The 22,997-nt window shown below is 35.1% G+C and overlaps 1 protein-coding gene across 4 annotated transcripts in view; it reads right to left on the reverse strand.

Annotated features, from left to right (window-relative positions):
* CNTN6 (contactin 6) overlaps nt 1–8,938 on the reverse strand; it is a 172,904-nt gene extending 163,966 nt beyond the window's left edge. For all 4 annotated transcript variants that reach the window (XM_039219879.1, XM_039219880.1, XM_039219878.1 and 1 more), the window contains exon 1: nt 8,782–8,938. In XM_039219879.1, coding sequence (XP_039075810.1) covers nt 8,782–8,923 — 142 coding nt within the window. In that variant the 5' untranslated portion in view covers nt 8,924–8,938. The remainder of the gene's footprint in view (nt 1–8,781) is intronic.
* Nucleotides 8,939–22,997: the final 14,059 nt, after the last annotated feature.

Raw genomic sequence — 22,997 nt, forward strand, 5'->3', positions numbered from 1 at the left:
TTTGTCTCTTGAAGAAATCCAGAGTTCCCCTAACAGCAGATGTCAATCATAAACTGCAGTATATTTATACAGTAAAACATTACATAGCAATGGAAATCAATGATCAGTGACTACCTACAGTGTGGATGAATCTCACAAATATTATTGGGTACAAAACCACCAATGAATATGTGTTGTATGGTTTTATACATATGAAATTCAAAAAGCTAATATTTAATTGTAAACTGACAAACAAGGTAGTGGAGAGGAAGGAAGAAGTAGTAACTGAAAGAGTATAAGTGGGAGGGCATTCTGGGGTGGTGGTAATAAATATTCTGGATCTGGCTTAATCATGTTTTATTGAGCTATTTATGTGTTTTACATTTTTCTATTTGGGTTAAACTTTTTGGAAAATATAGCATATAAATTAGTACCTTAAAATATGATAAGCGTTTCCCTGATGTTGCCACCAAAACCTCTACATTTGTATTTACTTTTTATTTTTATTTTACTTATTATTTTAAGTTCATTTATTTATTTTAACAGAGAGAGAGAGAATGAGACAAAAGGAGAGAGGCAGAGAGTGAAGAAGAGAATCCTGTGTAGGCTCCATGCTGTCAGCTTGAAGCCCGGTGTGGGGCTTAATCTCATAAACCTTAAGATCATGACCTGAGCCAAAACCAAGAGTTGAATACTCAAGTGACTGAACCTCCTATGCATCCCTGAATTTACTTTCTAAATGCTTGATTCTAATTTGCTATTAGGTAACATTGGGCATATATTAACAATAAATCTCCGAAAATACTTCATCTGTTTCTTTCACACAAAAATTTTGCTGCAATCCCCAATCACTTGTTTTATAAATCTCAGAAGCAAAATCTCAATGAGCCATGCTAGTAATTTCCTCAAAACCATTTGTCAAACAGCACAGGAGTAACAAATAAGCATTTTAGCTTTGGGTTTCTCGCTTAGTTTTATAAATCAGAAACTTTCAGTTTTGATAGGGTGAATAACTTACTTTTTAACATTTCCTCTCCCATTCCAATTCAGTCTGTGCAGCTTAAATGTGAAATTTTGTTTAAATGGACCAAAAAGATTAGGTCCCACTGAATATAAGTAGAGGTGGGAGATGAGAGGAGGCCTGAATTTTGAGAATATCATTTCTGATAAGGTACATAAATAGATGTCCAGCAGTGATAGTGAAGAAAAAAATGAGGCTAAAACATTAGATAACCCGCTTCCCTGTTGATTTTAAAAATAAATATAATAGTGGCTTGCTGTAATTCAACCATGTGACTGCTCTGATTCCTCTTGTTTAAGACATGCATTGTTTTTAAAAGCAAAGACAAAGCTTTCTCCTTAATATTATCAATTGGTGGTTATTAGTACATTAAGACAAATTCAGAATATTAATTTCATTGAAACACTGTTTAGTGCTATTTCCCAGATGATAGTGAAAACCCAGTAGTGATGGATCAACTTTCTTTCTAGATATTACAGAAAAATATGTATTTCCCCATTTTGCTTAGCTAATTCTTTTCCGATGTACCAAAAAAGGTTAAAAGCCATCTAGTATTTTCATTTGTAATTAAATATGCATTACCCACTTAACACATACTTCACAATTATCAGAGATTTTAAATATTCCAAATGAGTTTCTAAGTGTTATTTAATTTTTTTTTCCCTGGGTCTTAATTTATTTCTTCAGATACAAACATAATTTACCGCCATATCATCAGGATCATGTATAACTGTTTTTGCATTTCTTATATATGAAAAAATTCTGAAGTCATTCTAAAGTGATAAAAGACCTCTATGTTATGGCTTTTGCCTGGATACTTTACTGTTGTGCTGTGACTATGGTTTTTATTCACTTGAATTCTCTTTTACTTTCTCTATCTATAAATAAACATATTTAAAAATTATTTTGAGATGGAGATATAGGAAATTCTGGTCTGTTGTTCGTTGTGTGATCTTGGGCAAGTCACAGGGTTCCCCCACCTTGAGTTTTTCTATCTATAAAACACGGTTTAGAATAGCTTACCAGTAATGACTAAAGATGAATGACTTTGCAGATACAAAATCCTCTGCATTCTTCAGGAAAAAAAATGATGATGAGTGTAAATGCCTATGTTTATAGCTTTTTAAAATGAATTATTATTACATTTTAACCTGGAACCCTCTAAAATCATTCCTGTGATACAAAGCAAGAATTCTTTAGCCCCATGTTACAAGTGTGAAAACTGGGTTTTGGAGCACCCATAAATATGTTTTTAATAATATTTAATAATATGGTAATAATATTGATAGTTTTAATAATATTAGTAATATCATTAATGTATCAGACTAAGATTTGTATAAGAAAAGCATGTGGCATTTTCAAACTATATTTTATAAACAACTTCAAAACCCTTAGTTGTTTTCAAAATATTTCCATTATTCTGAGGATAAATACTGATGGCCCAGCCATGCTCTATTATATTGTAGTTTCATAGTCTCAGCTGAGCAATCCGTTAACACCTATAGTCCCCCTTACCCTCTGCTCTACATATAATAAGTATTTGTCCTGATACCAATTCTGTATGAAATGAGTAATATTAACACTCCATTTTATGCATGAATTAACACTTGTGCACAATGTCACATTGAGTGGAGAATATGCTTCATACACAGGCAGTTTGTCTCTGGTGCCTCTGCCTAAAAGCATCAGACCATGATGGATTTTTGTGTGTTTCTTTGGCATTTCATAGTATCATTCAATTGTTCCATTCTTTATAGATTAGGTCTGGATATAAAGGTCTTTCAAAATTTGGATAAACTTGCATCCACATTATTTTGCAGGCTCTTAGAAAACCAGTCATTTCATACACTTGGCCTTTTTGCATTTCTGTTATCATGCCTGGTCTTTTATTAGTCTCCTCAGATTTTCTCCAGTATTTGAGCTTGTTCACACACCTGCTTTTCTTCATGCTATCATTTTTTTTAAAGTTTATTTATTTATTTTGAGAGAGATAAAAGGAGAAAACAAGGAAGAGAGGGGCAGAGATGGGAGTGGGACAGGGGATTATAAGTGGGCTCTATGCTGACGGCAGAAAGGGTCTCGAATTCACGAATCATGAAGTCATGACGTGAGTTGAAGTCTGCTGCTTAACTGACTGAGCCACCCAGGTGCCCCTACTCTCCTCTCAAGCTGAATGTTCTTCCACTCACTTGTGTCTGGAAAATTAGTATTTCAAGGCTTAATTCAAGCCCCATTCTCTTTGGAATACTTCTGCTCCCTCTCTAATCCAGGCAAACCTTACGATTCCTTACTCTGGGCTCCATTATAGGTTAGGTCTACTTCTCTCAATTCCCTGATAATTTTTAGGAGGTGCTGTGGTGGTAGGAACGTGGATTCTACATTCTAATTGCATGGGTTTAAACACTGACTCTGCCACTTACTAGTCCTGTGATATAGGGTGGGTTAGTTTATCCTTCTATGCCTCAATCTGTTCATCTGAAAATTACCTCATAGGGTTACTGTGAGGTTCATTGGAGTCCATTTAGTTAAAGAATTTAAAACATTGTCTGCTCTATAATATGTACTATATAGATGTTAGCAATTTCTTTCTTTCTTGGTTTTTTTTTAAGGTTTCACCTGTCTGATCTGTGAAGACAGGGAGTAGCTATTTCTTATCTATCATTTAATCTTTCCGCCCAAGCACAGAGCTAGATGCATATAAATAAGGTGTTTTCTGGGTGGTTGGTGGATGAATAAATCAATGGTCAGTTAGGAGATTCCAGTCTAGCTACTTTTTCCTCTACAATAATGGGACAATCTTATTTGAAATGGTATATGTGATTAAATATTAAACACTGCATAACCAAAAAGTCCTACTCATGAGTAACTTTTATCCCAAATGTTTATCTTTTCATCGGTAGAGTTGTATTATTACAAGAATCTCAGAGAAATATATATAGCTCAGTGAAATCACAGGTTGCTTTCAAAATACCTATCTTTTTTTTTTTTTCTCAAGGCTGACATTTTAAACAGCAATGACAGATGCAATGTTCTCTCTCGCACAAGTACAGAGTAATTCATTAACATACATATGAAAGGAAGAAGTCTACATTCAACCTTTATCACCAAGTCCTTGAGAAATGAAAGAAATTCAAAGCAGCTACAAGTGTAGCTTGTAAAAAGTCAACTGGTTTTATCATTCAAGAACACCAGGTTGGTAGCAGGAGCTTTCGGTAAATAGACTCCTGCTGAATTTGCTTTAGGGTTGAGGTTGGGGGGAAAGAAGGAAGAGCTTAAAATAAAATCTATCTGAGAATTTGGAATGACAGGATCTTATGTAGAAGAACTGAAGAGGGCTGCTTTGTAATCAAATAATTCAAAACATACCTTTAATAAGTCTTATTTTGGTAACATAGCTGTTAAAGACAGATTTGATTTGGGAGTAAACTTCATAAAAGATAGCTTTGTATACATGGGCCGCATTTCAGCATGGTTTCATGGTGGGATGAATCGGGATGAGGCAAAATGTTATAGGCTGAGTCTAAAATAAACTCTGAGGGTGTTTTTGAATTGCTGAACATTGGGATAAAAGTTACAAACAAAGGCCATCAATTATCTAGAGGTATGTACCTACAGAGTCTTTCCCAGGCACAGGTTAGGCTCTGAAAGGCTGTTCATAGTTCATTTGTTCTGAAGGTCAAGGTGACACTATACAATTGTCTGCCAACCTGTAGGGAGCAGAGTTGTTGATACAATTTTGTTCTGATGTATAGCTTTGTTCTTACTATAGAAATTCCCAGGACTAGGGCTTCTGGACTTAATTTTTCTATCAATAAATAGATCAAATATCTTACATTAAATGTTTAGTGTCTGTCTTACTTTGGGTTTCATAGAAGCAGAGCCTGAGGCAGACATTCAAGTGTGTATAATTTAGTGAGAAATCAGGAGAAAGGGAGGGAGGGAAGCAGGAAAGAGCGGGGGAAGGAGCTAAGCAAGATGGGGTTTGCAGTTGTTGTCCAGCTTCAGCCTGATCCCCTGAGGAGTCTGGGGCATAAGTAGTAGAAGAGGTGCATAGGGATGGGCACGTTGTCCATTAACAGGTATCTGGACAGGGTATCAACAGCATCTATCACCAGGATTATTGTGATGCTTACTATCCTGAAGATATGGCTTAATATTTTGACAATTACTATGCCAAGAGCAAATTAAATTTAAAAAGAAGCACACGTGTTTTGTGTGGGCAGTGTCTGGGAAGGACTAACTACTATAACATGAAAGCCATGAGTTTTAGAGTCTCCACTTTTATTTCCAAGTGTTACCTGGTTTTCTAACAATGTACCTTTAAAAAGCCCCAATCTTGTGAGCCTCAAGCTTCTAATCTGTAAAAAAAGGAATAACAATAGTGTTTATCTCACAGGCTCATGAAAGTTAACATATATATATGTCAAAGCACCTAAACATCTTGAAAACAAGGGAAGAAGAAACTAGTCTGGAGAAAGTTTTAAAATGAAAATTAGAAGATCTTTCTATGAGTAACTGTGGCAGTTTGAAATATGTAAATGTTTGGCCAATTTGAGGGAGGTAGTAAAAAATAGCAAGAAGAATGAGAGCTACCATTTCACAAGGGCCAATAAAGGATGGGGACTTTGGAATCATTATCTCCAGTAATCCAGGTCACTGTCCTATGGATAATGCTATAATTCCATTGTTTAAATTTCATAACAGACACTTACTATTGTTTAGAGGTGGCCTGATTTTACCACTAGACATTTGACAGTGATAGAATTTGAATGCAGATCTTTCTGTATCGAAAATCTTAGCATTCAACTACCATTGTGATCCTATGTACCAAAAGTCTTTTCTACCAAAATGGGCATTGTTGGGAATGTATGAAGGTGGTGGTGAGGAATTCAAATTAAATCGAAGATTCAGGTCTTGCACTTTGGGAACTTTCCATTTTGGTTGGAGACTAGCATTCAGACTTTACTTTCTCTGTACAAAGGTACCAGAACAGATACTTAATAAAGAAAACTTACTCTTTTTCTTTTCTTTTAAGAATTATGATGGAGGAGGGGCGCCTGGGTGGCTTAGTCGGTTAAGCGTCCGACTTTCGCTTAGGTCATGATCTCGCGGTTCGTGGGTTTGAGCCCCGCATCGGGCTCTGTGCTGACTGCCAGCTCAGAGCCTGGAGCCTGTTTCAGTCTGTGACTCCCTCTCTCTCTGACCCTCCCCTGCTCACGCTGTCTCTCTCTCTCATAGAAATAAATAAAAAAATAAAAAAAATAAAAAAAAAAAAGAATTATGATGGAGGAAAAAATTCCAATGGAAATTATTACTTCATTCCACTGAATTCTGATGATATATTTTTTAAAAGTGATAAAAAACACATAACATAAAATTTACCATTTTAATTCATTTTCAAGTGCACACAATTTAGTGGAACGGAACACATTCAGATTATGTAATCATTACTACAGTTCACCTCCAGAACTTTTTCATCATCCCAAACTGGAACTCTGTATTAATTAAAGTTAACTCCCAAATCTTCCTTTCACCCAGTCCCTAGCAGTCGCTGCTCTGCCCTGTGTCTCTATGAATCCTCCCTTCTAGTTACCTCAGATATATGAAGTCATGCAATATTTGTCCTACTGCATCTGGCTTATTTCACTTAGCAGGATATTTTCAAGGTTCATCATACATGTTGTATCAGAATTTTATTCCTTTTTTAAAGTTGGATAATATACTATTCTATACATACAAACACATACACACACACACACACACATTCTACATTTTCTTTATCTGTGTATCTGTTGATGGACATTCGGATTGTTTCCACCTTTTAGCTACTGAGAATAAAAACACATGGATATATAAATATCTGTTCGAGTCCTATCTGCCTTTAATTCTTTGACGTATAGACATAGAAGTGGAATTGCTGTGTCATGTGGTAATTTTATTACATTTTTTCATGAACTGCTAGAGTGTCTTCCAGTGGCTCTACCACTTCAGTCCTATCATTAATGCGCAAGTGTTCCAATTCTTCCACACCCTTGCAAACATTTGTTATTTTCTGCTTGTGTGTGTGTGTGTGTGTGTGTGTGTGGAGGGGGCGTGGGTGGGTGTGTTTTAATAATAGCCATCCTAATGGGTATGAAGCAGTATCTTACTATAGTTCTGATTTACATTTGCATAATGTTTAGTGATGTTGAGTGTTTTTCCATCGGAAAACTTATCCTTGCTGAGATATGTCCCTTCTATAATTTTCTCTCATTATTTTTTCTTTCAACATAGCCACCAGCCTTTGTTCGTATTCCACCTGGCTCTGTAAACTTTTGTATTATCTATTTACACATATATAAACACATTCAGATACATTTAACAATGCATGTGTGTACATATATATGTGTGTCTGTGTGTATATGACTACATACATATGTGTGTACATATATACCTATATCATATTATAATGGTGTATATTATAATATAATGCTTATATATTATATATAATGTATATATGACTGAATACACACACACACACACACACACTCAGAAATAAGACCATCCTGAAAATGGCCAACCTAAAAGAAACTGGATATGAAGCAAGGGATCTTTGGAACATAAGACTTGCAATGGGAGATAGACTCAATTATTAATTCATATATCTGTTGATGACTACAGTAGTTCTGCAATGTAGGCTTTGAACATATATTTTATTAATAAAATTTCAAAACAATTACTTTTTTTTTAATATTTTTTATTTATTTCTAGGAGAGAGAGGGAGAGAGAGACAGCGTGAGCAGGGGACAGTCAGAGAGAGAGGGAAACACAGACTCTGAAATAGGCTCCAGGCTCTGAGCTGGCAGTCAGCACAGAGCCCGACGCGGGGCTCGAACCCATGAACCGCGAGATCATGACCTAAGCGAAAGTCGGACCTTTACCGACTAAGCCACCCAGGCGCCCCAAAACAATTACTTTTTTAAAGTAACAGAATGTACCTTTCCATGAGCACCCAAGGGGCTAGGTACTAACTCTTTGGCCCCCTGACATATCCTCTGAGGCAGACATGGGTATAAGTGGGGTGGAGGAGGTGGTATAAAGAAAAAAGATTCAAGGCTTCTATTTCATCCACATTAACAGATATAATTACTTTCAAGCAAGGCTATCCCCGGATCCAATATGAAACATTTCAGTGCCCGGAAACCCTATGTATAAAGGATATAAGAAGCCATATGTCTATTGTTCATCTGCTAATGTCCTCAAATGTCACCAAGGTAATTACTTGGATGACATTTATGTGATGCAGCTGGACATTGTTATAGTTAATATAAAGTCTGCCTTTGGCAACCACTTTATTTCCACCTACATCAAACTGTGGGTGCGTGATCACTATCCCGGGAGAACATTTACCTCCCCCAAAAGACATCTCTGCCCTCAGCTTTTTCTTCCTGTGCTCTGCACACTAATACATAATGAAAAAGAAGAAAAAAAAAAAAAGAAAAAAGGAAAAATAGTCATATGTCATATATCTTTTTCTTAATATTTATATTTGGAACTTTTAAAGACATTTCTCAATATAATTTATAAAACAGATAAACACAGGTATTTTCTTCCTTTTTTTAAAGAGGATTTTGACTATTCCCAGTAGTCTGAATTCATTAAATGCAGACTGTTAAAATTTTTTACTCCATAAATCAATCACCCTCCAAGAACAGATGATTGGCAAAGCAAATTTTTTAATATGAACAAAAATACGGTATTAATAAAAAACACAGGGATTAAATTTCCCCCCACGAACTCACATGCAAATTGGAGTTTTGCCTTCCGACTCAGAATTGTCCCCAGAGTGTTGGTGGCTAGGCACTGGTACATGCCAATATCCTGCTCTGTGCGAGGACTACTGATTGCCAAATTGCCTCCATCCAACCTGTAGTGATAACTCATGGTAAAATCAATATCTGCACCATTTTGCTTCCACCTTCAAGAGAAAAAAATCAGGTTACGTTATAATATACAGAGTTGGCCACTCCTTATGTTAAACAACATGCAGTTGCAGTGCTAAGACCATGTATGTATGTATGTGTTTACACAGTTATTAATTTGCTAGGACCATTTAAATTAACAAGAGGGGGCACTTGAGTGGCTGAATCAGTTAAGCATCTGACTTTGGTTCAGGTCATGATCTCACGGTTCGTGGGTTCGAGCCCCGCATCGGGCTCTGTGCTGACAGCTAGCTCAGAGTCTGGAGCCTGTCTTCAGATTCTGTGTCTCCCTCTCTCTCTGACTCTCCCCTGCTCACACTGTCTCTCTCTCTCTCTCTCTCTCAAAAAATAAATAAAAACATTTAAAAATAAAAAATAAATTAATGACGACAAAAATGGTTACATGTGAAGACAAGCCTTCAGTTTCACCAAATATGACTGTCTTCAGGAGCTCAGTGATATCAATAACTAGGCTATTTGAAAGATCTTCCACTCTTTATGAATCACAAACATTCACCCAGATGTGTACAAAGAGGCAACATAACTCTTGAAATGCGAAATAAAACTAAGACATTCAGTCAATAATACTGGCCATTCTATTCCTTTAGTGACTTTTCAAATAACATATACCATACCTGAACACTCACAACCGACACTGCAAAATTGGACTTTGAAAATGATTTAGAGATAGAAATCTGAGAAGCGTATATTACAAATGGCATAAAGAAAGCCAGTAAAGATTTTACAATGCCAATTTGAGCCTGAACAAAACAATAATAACCCACCTACTTTGGAACACGATTGTCTCTGTGAGTTTCTTACTTGGAAAATTAACCACGCTGAATATATTTCAACAGTACTTAGAACTGCCAAACTAAAATTATTCTTTAATAAAACAAATGCAGTTTGAGGGATTTTTATTTTAGGCAGCAAAAAGTCTCTTGACTTACCTTTTAGTCAACAATTCTTTAGGACATGAATCAAGTAGCAGAAGGGCCTTACATTTATTTTCAAAGAACGATAAGATGTTTTATAAATTCCATTTGGTCATTTTAAGTTGAATAAATACCCAGTAATTATCTCTAATCAAACCCCCTTAACCCATCTTTCACCACCCAACTTCCCTCAAAATATACAGACATCCTGAAGTATAAATGTTGTGCATTTAATGAGATCTATTCTTAGGGCAAAGCAGTGTGTAGTCATAGAAATCATTTAGGAAAAAAGACACTTAAAAATATTGAATTAAGACAATCACTCTTTTAGAAAAACAAATGAATGCCATTTTCTAATGGAATACAGCCAATTTCCAAACCATGTATGTTTAGGATCAATGCCAGCTTTGCTGTTATTTTTCCCTTCATGCTAAGATTATATTACAAATATTTTGATGAGGGTGGCTAACTGTAATAAATAAATTACATTTATAATGTTATTCTAAGTGCACTGACTTTTTTATGAGCATCTGGAAACATCCAATGTAGAGTGTGGTAAATGTCTACTGTAGTATGAAAGAAATATAGATGTAGGTAATCCTCTATCATATTAAATAAGTAATTGACCAAGTATCAAATCAATCAGAGGTTTTCAATAAACTCTTTCACTTTAAAATTATTTAGCCAATTCTTGTGTGCCTCAAGTACTTTTTATTTATTTAATTTTTTAAATGTTTATTTATTTTTGAGAGAGAGAGAGAGACAGAGTGCAAGCAGGGCAGGGGCAGAGAGAGGGAGACACAGACTCCGAAGCAGGCTCCAGGCTCTTAGCCGTCAGTAAAGAGCCTGACGCAGGGCTCAAACTCATGAACCATGAGATCATGACCAAAGCCAGTCAGACGCTTAACCAACTGAGCCACCCGGGTGCCCCTCAAGGTCTTTTTAATAAAAATAAGTTGAAAGACAATAGCCAAAAACAGTATACTATTCTGTCAAAAAAGTTTTTTAAGAAAATATGTACAGTTTTTTGTTCTCCATATTAGAAATAAAAATAGAAACATTTTCTGTCTTTAGGTCATTCTGAAGACTCCAATATTCTCCTTACCAGCTTTATAATACTGTCTTTCAAAATTTGCTTACAGGGCATGATCTTTAGACCTCCATGCTCCATCTCATTTTCGAAGCAAAGGATATACCACACTTAGTTTGCCAGCTCTCTTTAATTTTGGAATCAATCTCTGAAATAACTGCTGTCATCATTACATGCTCCTAATTAAGCTCAGTAATTGTTTTTCAACACAAATATAAAGTTGTTGGCTTAGCTGCAGCAAATGAATTTTTCACAGTATCCCCATAATCATTCTAATCACTATGGTACAATGATTATTATACTGCGCATATAGATCAGGGGTTCAACTCCTGGTGTGGGCTTTGTTCTAATTAATATGTTTAAATCAATGGAGAAATAGTATTAATGAATTCAAGTGATTGACATAAACACATTACTGATAGGTCATACCCAGGAGAATTTTCCTATAATGCAAAATAGGAAATATGCTTTAAATGATTATTTTAAGCAACTGCATTAATATCATATTAATTCCAGGAAACATAATGAATTTGAACTAAAATCTTGACCTTTTTCTGGGGAATATCCTTCACTATTAAGTAGGTAAGCCCTGTATCAAGAATATAACGGCTGGGGGGCTATGTTTGTTGTCCTTAGATAATATATGTATATGTGTGTGTGTTTCAGAACTGGGCCTTGCTTTTGCATTAATTGAATGCTTGTTAAAGTGCTTATTTCTGAACCCATCCCTAGATTTCTGAAGGAGAACTCCAAAATCTAAATTCTTAACAGTCTCTCTGGGCAATGGTATATGCACTAAATTTGATATCACTGACCTTGTGAAAAGAGTCTTAGGCCTAACTCTGACATTCCTTTCCTGCGTATCCCTGGGTGACACATCTAATTTTTCCAGTAGTCATATCCAACAATTATAAAATTTGCACAGTTATATATATCCTGCTTTATCCCATGGGGTTGTTAAGAAGATTAAGTGAGAAAATGAAAAGAATAGAAGGCAGAAGGACTGCTTCTATGATTTTTATTCAAAGACACCTGGTGCCTGGGTGGCTAGGTCAGTTAAGCAGCCGCCTTGGTTCAGGTCATGATCTTGCTGTTCGTGAGGTGAAGCCCTGCATGGGGCTCTGTGCTGACAGTTCCGAGCATGGAGTCTGCTTCAGATTCTGTGTCTCCCCCTCCCCTACTCACACCCTGTCTCTCAAAAATAAATAAACATTTTAAAAAACTAAGAAAAAAGATACCTAGACCTTCTCAGACTTAAGGACATCTTCATAACTAGAGTAGAGTGGATTAAATTTAAAAAAGGAATCTCCTCTGGTGATCAGGTCAAGAGGATCTGCCAGAAATCCTCTATGACATTCAAAGATGTACTTCTGATAGAGTGAATCCTTTTAGAAATCATTTACATAGGTGTTGTTTCATTTTCCCAAATAAAATATATATTCTGAGCTAGAAATAAACTCATTGCTATCCGATTATCTTAGACTTTGATTTAGATGAAAACCTACCCAAGTACCAACTTTATGTAATCCACTTTCCTTCCCTTTGCAAAGCTTCCTGGTTAGATTTTAATTCTCATGTGTTACGTGGCCCTTAAAAAATTTAGAGTGTCCCTTTCCATGAGAAAGTTCAAACTTGCCTAACATTTCTCTATCCTCAGGTTTGCACTGAAACCTTGTTTATGAAGGTTTTTACTGTACTGGATGTGACTGGAAGACAAGTAGCTTTTAAACTGCTTCCAAAGTTATGCTTTATATATTACTTATTTTCTGCTATAAGATTTCTTTTCCTAAAGGGAAGTTACTAAAAGAAGTTACTAAAATTAACCATACCCTCACTTAATGCACAACAAAGTTGATACCAGGAGAGAGAAATGATTATTCCAAAGTCTCACAATGAATATCAGAATTGTGACTAGAAATGATAATTCCTTATTTTAAATGGCGTTTTCATATGGCTTCACGGTATATCCAAATAACATCAAGTGATGTTAGAATCTATATCATAAAGATTTTTCTTCTATATCTCACACACACGCACGCACACACACACATACACACACACACACACACACTCTAAAGTTATGACTGGGTCTTTTTAAATAAAATTTAAGTTAAAATTAGGGTCATATTAAAGCTAAAATTTCATATTTTGTTGCTAATGTGCATTATCTAAAATATCTCTGCCCTTTGCTTTATTATAATGGAAATTGGGTCTGAGTCTGACATTTACACATTAAAAACAAGTTCTTTTTTCACTCTCTTTCCAAAGCCTCTTGCCTATGAGGATTTTATGCCGTGATATTACAGATGAGCTAAACCAGGTTAAGGGGATTTAAAATAATAAGCTAAATTATCTCTCTTTGGCCTACTAATTTACACATATCTTAGAAACAGAAGCCTTTAACAACGGTGAAATTTGTAGTCTCTTCATTCAGAGTATTTCTTCATAGGTAAAAAGTAATGAGTAAATTTTCAGGAGACCACTATCTTATATCCTTCTGCCTGTAATAAGCCAATAGATATTTTTAATTAAGTACAGAACAGATTGATTGATGATTCATCTTACCTATACTTAGCAAAGAGTTCCTTCCCTACCCGCTCTCTTTTTTTTTTTTTTAGTTTTTATTTTAATTCTAGTTAGTTAGCATATAATGTAACATTGGTTTCAGGAGCAAATATTTTTTTAACTATGTTTTTAATGTTTAATTATTTTTGAGAGAAAGAAAGACACAGCACAAGCAGGGGAGGGGCAGAGAGAGAGGGAGACAGAATCCGAAGCAGGCTCCAGGCTCTGAACTGTCAGCACAGAGCCCAAAGCTGGGCTCGAACCCACGAATTCTGAGATCATGCCCTGAGCTGAAGTCAGAGGCTTAACTGATTGAGACACCCAGGCATCCGAGGAACAAATATTTCTTATTTTACAGGAATTCATATATTTTCTTCTCTTCTCTAATAAATTCTACCAACGGTGATGATCAATCAGATCATCTTTAAGAATAAAATTACAACTTTTAAGTGTCAAGCAATTCTGAAAAATGTATTAATTAAATGTTTATACAGGTAACAAAATACATTAAATTAAATAAGACCAAATATTTTTAAGGCAAAACAAAACAAAAAAACAAACATACAAACACTGAATTGAGAGAGCAAATTTTTAAAGTAAATGATCTTCACCTAATGGATGGGCTTCATTCGTTTGGGTATGTTAAAAGTTAGGCAAGCTTTAGTAAATGTAATTAGAAGGCATAGGTTTTCAGTTCTTTTTTTGCAAAAAAAAAATATGCTGAAGCTCAACAGAATACAAGATAAGTGACATTTGTCTCCAACTCTTGCACTTAAATTATTTAGCTAATTAATCTAGATCATTTTAAGATAAAAATATTTATACATATAATATGAGATTTCTAATGTAACAGCAAAGCAGGCAAAATCAGCTCATTTTGCCAAACAACATTGAAATTGTTGCTTTTCATGTCTAGCAATTAAATTTCCTGCTAAAAACTTAAGAATTAAAAAAAAATGCTTTTATGGGCACCTGGGTGGCTCAGATGGTTAAACTTCCAACTCCAGTTCAGGTCATGATCTCACAGTTGTACTCTGTGTCAGGCTGTGTCTAACAGCTCAGAGCCTGGATGCTGCTTCAGATTCTATGTCTCCCTCTCTCTCTACCCCTCCTCTGCTCACACTCTGTCTTTCTCTCTATCTCTCAAAAATAATTAAAAATTAAAAAATGCTTTCAGAACACAAAGCTACAAGAGTCATTTTAATATTTATTGTCTTTTCTTATATTCACATTACATATGCAATTCTTACTAACAAAATATCCTCATTATTTACAGAAGCATAATATATATGTGTGTATATTAAATTTGTGAATTCCACTCACAATGTGGATCAAATTCTGTCTTTACTGTAACCTTATAAAAAAAGCATTACTGATCCTTCCTTCTTATTATTCTTCAGGTAATATGTGAGAAACAAATATAATTTTTTTCTACTTTACCCAGAAAAAAATTTCTTTTTCTCCCTTAGAGGGCACATAGCTCTCTTTAATATGTATTTCTAAAATCACTGCTTTTTGGGTTATGGTATATGCCAGTGGAGTCACAAAAATTGACCTGATGAAATAAAAGTCTTCATCTTGTTTAAATTTTCAGGGGAACATTTCCATGGCCAGTATATAAAGGGCAATTGAGCCTGTAGCCCCAAACTTAGGGAAAGGGGTATGAGCAGACTTTACAGTCTTTCAATTTGTGGAAACAGATCTTTTCCTTTCCTTGCTTTCTCTTTCCCTTTCTTTCCATCTGTCTTTTTCTTTCTTTCTTTCTTTCTTTCTTTCTTTCTTTCTTTCTTTCTTTCTTTCTTTCTTTCTTTCCTTCTTTCTTTCTTTCTTTCTTTCTTTCTTTCTTTCTTTCTTTCTTTCTTTCTTTCTTTCTTTCTTTCTTTCCTTCCTTCCTTCCTTCCTTCCTTCCTTCCTTCCTTCCTTCCTTCCTTCCTTCTTGTGCTTCTTGTTATCTGTTTTTCTATTTTTCCTTCTCCATCTCCCTCCCTCTTTCCTTTCTTTTTCTTTTCTCTTTTCCTTTCCTTTCTTTATTTTTTCTTTCTTTTCTTTTTCCCCTCTTAATTCTAACCACAACATGGCACTGTATGGCACCAATCTCAAGAATAACTCTTCAAACTTTCACTATTTGCAGATGACATGATACTTTACATAAAATACCTGAAAGCCCCTACCAAAAAATTTTAAAACTAATACATAAATTCAGCAAAGTGGCAGGATATAAAATCAATGTACAGAAATCTGTTGTATTTCTATATGCCAACAATGAAGAAGCAGAAAAACAAATCAAAGAATTGATCCCATTTACAAATGCATCAAAATTATAAGATACTTAGGAATAAACCTAACCAAACAGGTAAAGGGTCTATATTCTGGAACCTATAGAAAACTCATGAAAGAAACTGAAGAGGACCCAAAGAAATGGAAACACATTCCATGCTCATGGATTGGAAGAACAAATATTGTTTAAATGTCTATACTACCAAAACAATGTACACATTTAATGCAATCCCTATCAAAATACTCCAGCATTTTTCACAGAGCTAGAACAAATACATCTTAAATTTGTATGGAATCACAAAAGAACCCAAACAGCCAAAGCAATCTTGGGAAAAAAAAAAAGCAAAGCTGGAAGCATCACAATTCTAGATGTCAAGCTGTATTACAAAGCTGTAGTACTCAAGACAGTGTGGTGCTGGCACAAAAATAGACAAATAGATGAATGGAACACAATAGAAAACTCAAAAATGGACTCACAAGTATATGGTCAACTAATCTTTGACAAAGCAGGAAAGAATATCCAATGGATAAATGATAAGCTCTTCAACAAATGGTATTGAGAAAACAGGACAGCAACATGCAGATGAATGAAAATGGAATAGTTTTTTTACACTATACATAAAAATAAACTAAAAATAGATGAAAACTCTAAATGTGAGACAAGAAACTATCAACTCCTAGAGGAGAATATAGGCAGCAACCTTTTTGACCTAGGCTGGAGCAACTTCTTACTAGACATGTGGCCGGAAACAGGAAACTAAAGCAAAAATTAACTATTGGGACTTCATCAAGATAAAAAGCTTCTGTTCAGTGAAGGAAATAATCAATAAAGGCAGCTTACAAATTTAGAGAAGATATTTGTAAATGACATATCCGATAATAATAATTTTAGTATCCGAGATCTAAAAAAAACTTACCAAACTCAACACCCATAAAACAAATAATCCAGTTAAGAAATGTGGAAAAGACATAAACAGATATTTTTCCAAGGAAGACATACAGATAGCTAACAGGTACATGAAAAGATGCTCAACATCACTCATCAAAAGAGAAAGAGAAATCAAAACTATTATGAGATACCACCTCACTGTTAGAATAGCTAAAATTAACAACACAGGAAATAACAGATGTTGGCAAGAATGCAGAGAAAGGGGAACCCATTTGCACTGTTGGTGGGAATACAAACTGGTGCAAACAGTCTAGAAAAAAGTATGGAGCTTCCTCAATAGTTAAAAATAGTGGGTTCCTGGGCGGCCCAGTTTATTAAGAGTTTGACTCTTGATTTTGTCTCAGGTCATGGTCTCGAAGTTCCTGAGGTCAAACCCCACCTAGTACTCTGGAATGATGGCATGAGACCTGCTTGGGATTCTCTCTCTCCCTCTTTCTCTGTCTCTCCCCTACTCACACACACACTCTTTCTCTTCAAATTAATTGAATAAACTTTAAAAAAGTTAAAAATAGAAATAAAAATAGAAGTGGTCCAGCAATTGCACTACTAAGTATTTACCCAAAGGATACAAAAATACTGATTTGAAGGAGTACGGGTATCCCAATGTTTACAGCAACATTATCAAAAATAACCAGACTATGGAAAGAAGCCAAATGTCCATCAAAAAGAATGAAATGTTGCCTTTTGGAACAATGTAGATGGAAGTAGAATGTATTATGCTAAGCGAAATAAGTTAGTCAGAGAAAGTCGGATACCATGATTTCACTCATACATGGAATTTAAGAAACAAAATAGATGGACAAATGGGAGGGAGAAAAAAAATAAAAAAAGGAGAGAGGGAAACAAACTATAAGAGACTCAAAAAGAACAAACTGATGGCTGATGGAGGGAGGTTCATGGGAGAGGGGTTAGATGGGTGATATTAAGGAGGGCACTTGTTATAATGAGCACTGAATGTTGTAAGGAATGAATCACTGAATTCTACTTGTCAAAACAGTATTGCACTGTATGTTAACTAACTGGAATTTACATAAAAATCTGAAATGGGAAAAAAATAGAATCACTCTTCTCAGCCATCCTAATGAATAAGACAGAGTCCTAGCGATGGTTCCTGGGCGGGAGGTAGGGTGGTGGAAAGTGGCATGAAGGAACACTTGAAGATATTGAAAATATATAGTATATATTTTTTCATTTGAGTGGTAGGCACCCAGATCTATACCTTTGTAAAAATTAACTGACTTGCATCCTTGAAATTAGGTAATTCTAAACACTTCATTGTGTGAATATTTTACATCAAAGACAAAGAAAAAAAATAAGTGTGGTGCCAGAGGTGGGACTTTACCTATAATGGGGTGAAGGGTAACCACTGGCAGCACAATTCAAGATGATTTCCGATTTTGATAAATCCAATGGAAAAATAATGTCTTGTGGCTCCTGGGTAAAAACAGGGCGGCTCAAAAGACCAGTGCCTGAAAAAAGAGAAGAGTAACACCATGTGAAAACATTTGACGCTGCTTTGGATGCAACTCTGTATTAGGTATGAAGTCAATACACATTTTTAAAATTTTATTTTGAAACTATCTCAAATACATAGAGAATCTTGCAAGAATAGTACAGAAATATTTTTTTCTGAACCATCTAGAATAATTTCACAAACCAAAGCCCCAACATCCCTCAAAACTTTATACTTCCTAAAAAGGACATTCTTGTACATAACCACAATAAAGCCGTCAAAATAAAAAAGAAACATTAACTGAGCACTAGTATCTAATCCTCAGGCCCCACTTTGACCAACAGGAGCCCATATAATGTAGTTTATCTTTTTGACATGTGTCTATCATTCTTTGAACTCTTCCTTACTGTGGCACAAGAAAGTGTCCCAGAATTATCTTGTGTTTCTCCTACTGCAGCCATGGAAGTAGTCATTCTACTCCCTTAAGAAAATCTGGATCCTTTTATTAGAGAATGGTATTTAGAAACCATGATCTGGATGCTAAGTATATTCAATGTTACTGAGGTGTTCTTGCTCCCAGGTCTTCTCACTCAGTGTGTGTGTATGTGTATATATAGACATACTTATGCATTTGTTCAATTCCCCTGTATATAACTAATCCCCAGTGACTGCCACCACCTTCTCTTTATAAGGGTCCTCTATGCCCTGCACAGGTTCTGTCATCTGCCCTGAAACCACTTATTAAGCTGTTCCTCTCTTTTGACCTCACTCAGGGTCTGACCTTGGACAGTGCCTTCATCCTGTGTGTATTCTTTTTCACTCCACTTGATCTCTGACACACATTCCATGGCCATATCCGCCCTCTTGTGGCAATGGAGCCCTTCTTACCCTTCTTAGACTCTGATATCCTGGGCCAGACTACCCCACCATAGGCATCCAAATCACCTTTCTTGGGCTCTGCCATTTTGTCATTGAGCCACCCTTGTGCTACCCTTTGCCCTACACAGATAGCTTTCCCATCCCTCTCAGACTCTACCACCTCATGCTGGGCTGCTGTAATTCTCATCATCCACATTCATATGGATGCATACATTACTTAGCTCCTTTCATGGCATTTGGTCTAAACTGTTCAGAAAGAAAGGGAAAGAAAAGGCGAGGACAGAGGATTCAATTTAAGGTGAAATGCTGTTTTGTTGTGAGGGTTTTTTTTAAAAGTTGAAATTAACAACACAACTATAAATCTCCTCATATCAAGACTTAATTTTAGGACACCCTGACTAAGACTCTAATTGTTGTATGTGAGAGACATGTAAAAGCATGGTAATTTCCTCTACCTACAGTATCTCAAAGTCGATAGGTGTTTTGTAGACCATTCAGGCCAGACTTTTTGGTACGGAAATACAGCAGAGCTAGTAGTTAAGAGTATTTGCCCCTGAATCAAATGGGCCTCAGTGGACCTGAACAATTCTCAGTATCTTCATTGGTCAAATAGATATATGTATCACAAATGATTGTTCTGAGATTTAATGATACACTGCTTATAAAGTATGTCATATTGTTCTTGATACAAGTAAATGTATAGTCACCATATCATGACAATCACTATCAACGTTGTTATGGTCACCATTATTACAGACAAGGAAATTGAAACCCAATAAATTGAATCATAGTTTTTGAGATTCATTACTTGCTGTAAGAGAAAGAAATAAATTAAACTCTGGTTTCCTGATTCCTTCTTTACTCTGTTCATTATCTAATCAGATCTACTTTCTTCTCAATAGTCTTCCAAAATATTTGTACCCAGGTAAAATAAATTTTCTTATTAACTTTATTTTCAATTATACTTTCAGCATACCTCATTAATAACCTAACAGTGGAGATAGACAGGTTTTAATTCTAGCCTAGTCAGTTACTACATACTGGTGGACAAGTTACTTAACTCTCAAATGTAAAATAGCAACACTTAGTCTTATGTATTTGTGCTGTGAAGGCTAGTTGAGAAAGAGTGAACTGAAGACATAATACAGACTCTTTTTACCCCAACACCTAATGAAATGTGCAAGAAATTATAAATGCAAATAAACAACAAGTAAACAACAGAAATGAACAATGTCTGAACAGGAAAAGGGACAAATGCCAATGCCATTGGCTTTAATCAAAACAAACAAAGAAGACAACAACAACAACAATAATTGTGCCAGTAGAAGAGTTCAAGCCTGGCTCAGAAAAGTGAGTTTTTGACTCCTTAGTCTCATCCTTACCTCCACTGGCAACATGGCAAAATGCTAGGAACTCTCATAACAACCTCCAGTTCTGGACTGAAGCACATGTGTATATACATAATTTATTTTCATCTTTTTTCTTTTCCAGCTGAAGCGGCGTGAATAGACCTCATGGAGAGTAGAGTGAAGAAGGAAAATGTGAAAAGTAAAGCTGACTGTATTTTAGAGACAAAGAGTTTCAGGCCTACTCACTTGGTAAAATTCTAGAGTTCAACTAATAAACAATCCATCTCTCCAGTAAAGTATACCTATACTCTTCCACCAATAATGTTGCTACATACCAATAACAAAAAATCTTAAAAGAGAGAGAAGTACCAACTATTCTGATAAAGGCTGAACTTTCCTCAAACTACAAAATTCCCTCAAGTTACATAATCTGGGTGCTCATGACATATCCAGCCTCCAAACTGGAGCTAAGAAGAAGAAAAAAGTCCCTGATATGATGAGACAAACGTTAAGAGACATCCCTCATCCCTCTCTATAAAGGAGTATATGAATTGTCGGTATACATTTCCTCAAGAATGAGCAAATCAAAAGGAATGGAAGAGGAACTATGCAAATATATTTCAACAATGAAAGTGGAAACATCGCATGCCAAAGATAGACAAAATACCAATCTAGAAGAAAATATAACTCAAAGAAGTCAGGAAATTTTCCAAAATCATTTCATGCGGTAGAATAAGAACATGAATTCAGAAAAAGCTAGCATAACTGGATGACAATGTAAAAAACAAACAAAGAATAGAATCAAATCAGGAGACTGCAAAGTTAAGGATACAAATTGCAAACTCTACAGCATCACTAAGGAATTGATACATCAATTAGAATAGTAAGTGACCAAATACCTGCTGAAGTCGAATTACTGACATTAAGGACAATTTTTATGTAATTGTAATTAATGATGTTGAAAAAGCACAGTTAAAAAGCAACTGAAAAACAGGTGATGAACAAGAAAGATAAAGATGAACCAACATAAATTCTTTGTCATTGAGATAGAGAATAAAACAATGTATTAGGGGCAGATATCAGAAAGAAAATTTCCTGTAAATTGAAAGAACATACCAAGTTCTAGGGACATATGAGACAAAGCACTCAATACCAAGGCATGTGTGATCTTAAGCGATTAAGTGATCTTCAAAGTTAAAGAAAGACTTAACAAGACTAGGCTGAACGAGAATATCATCTAAAAAGTGAACGAATATATTAAATTAATCTCAGATTTTAATATGGTAGCCTTCTACACCAGAAGACAGTGGGGAAAAAAAATCTGTAACATTCTGAATAAAAGTGTGACATGTCTATTATCACCCACTAAGAGATCTTCCAAGTTTAATGGCATTCAACATTCTGTAACATAAAAAAGAAAGCTTCAGAGAACACAATATAAATGACAATTCTTAAAGAAATGCCTTATCAGTGAAATTCATACAATTAAAAATGAAATAATATATAGATTTCAAGAATGAAGGAGGGATAGGATATACATTGAATATATTTAAATATAAAACTAATACTTACATCCCATGTTATTTTTAGTTATAGGACAGAATATGAAAGCTATAAACTTGGATAATATAAAAATAACAATATAAATAGAAAAATGAAGGGACATAAGGGAATATACTCATAAATGTTTAAGTGCTAATATCTTCTTTTATAGCAAAAAGTCAATTGATAAAAATACATATATATGATATATAAATTACAATTTTTAAAAGCATAAGTACTCTAACTTCTTAGTATTATTTAGTGCATCTTTTACCCTTAGAGGACTCTTTTAGGAAAACAAATACAAACATAAATATCTTCAGTGACTCAAATCATTTATTACAAGTTCAAAATTCTCCTCATTTTTACTTGGCTTTAGTTTTACTTTTGTTAAACTAAAATACAATTAAATCCTCATGTTAAAAGTCATATCTACGATATAATCCCATTTTTATAAAAGCATGTTTCTATGCATTTATCTACCTACACATTAATCTATATCTCTGTATTTATATGCATAGAAAGATGGCTACAATCTTACTGAATTTTAATAAATTTTATTTTGGGGGAGAGTTTTATATGGGATAAAGTTTTTCTTCTTATTTGCATAATTTTTCATAGTTCGAATGTTTAAAATGAACATATACTACACTAAAGATATACAGCTGACTCTTGAACATGAGTTTGAATTGCATAGTCCACATACATATATGTGGGTTATTTATGGTACAGTATTATAAATGTATTTTCTGTTCCTTAGGATTTTCTTTTTTTTTTTTTTTTTTTTAATGTTTATTTATTTCTGAGAGAGAGAGACAGCATGAGCAGGAGAGGGTCAGAGAGAGGGAGACACAGAATCTGATACAGGCTCCAGGTTCTGAGCTGGCAGTCAGCACAGAGCCCGACGCGGGGCTCGAACCCACGAGCAGTGAGATCCTGACCTGAGCTCAAGTCAGATGCTTAACCGACTGAGCCACCCAGGTGCCCCTCCTTAGGA

This window comes from Hyaena hyaena, unplaced genomic scaffold (assembly GCF_003009895.1).
Source record: "Hyaena hyaena isolate Hyena2069 unplaced genomic scaffold, ASM300989v1 scaffold_845, whole genome shotgun sequence".
Classification (NCBI taxonomy): Eukaryota; Metazoa; Chordata; class Mammalia; order Carnivora; family Hyaenidae; genus Hyaena; species Hyaena hyaena.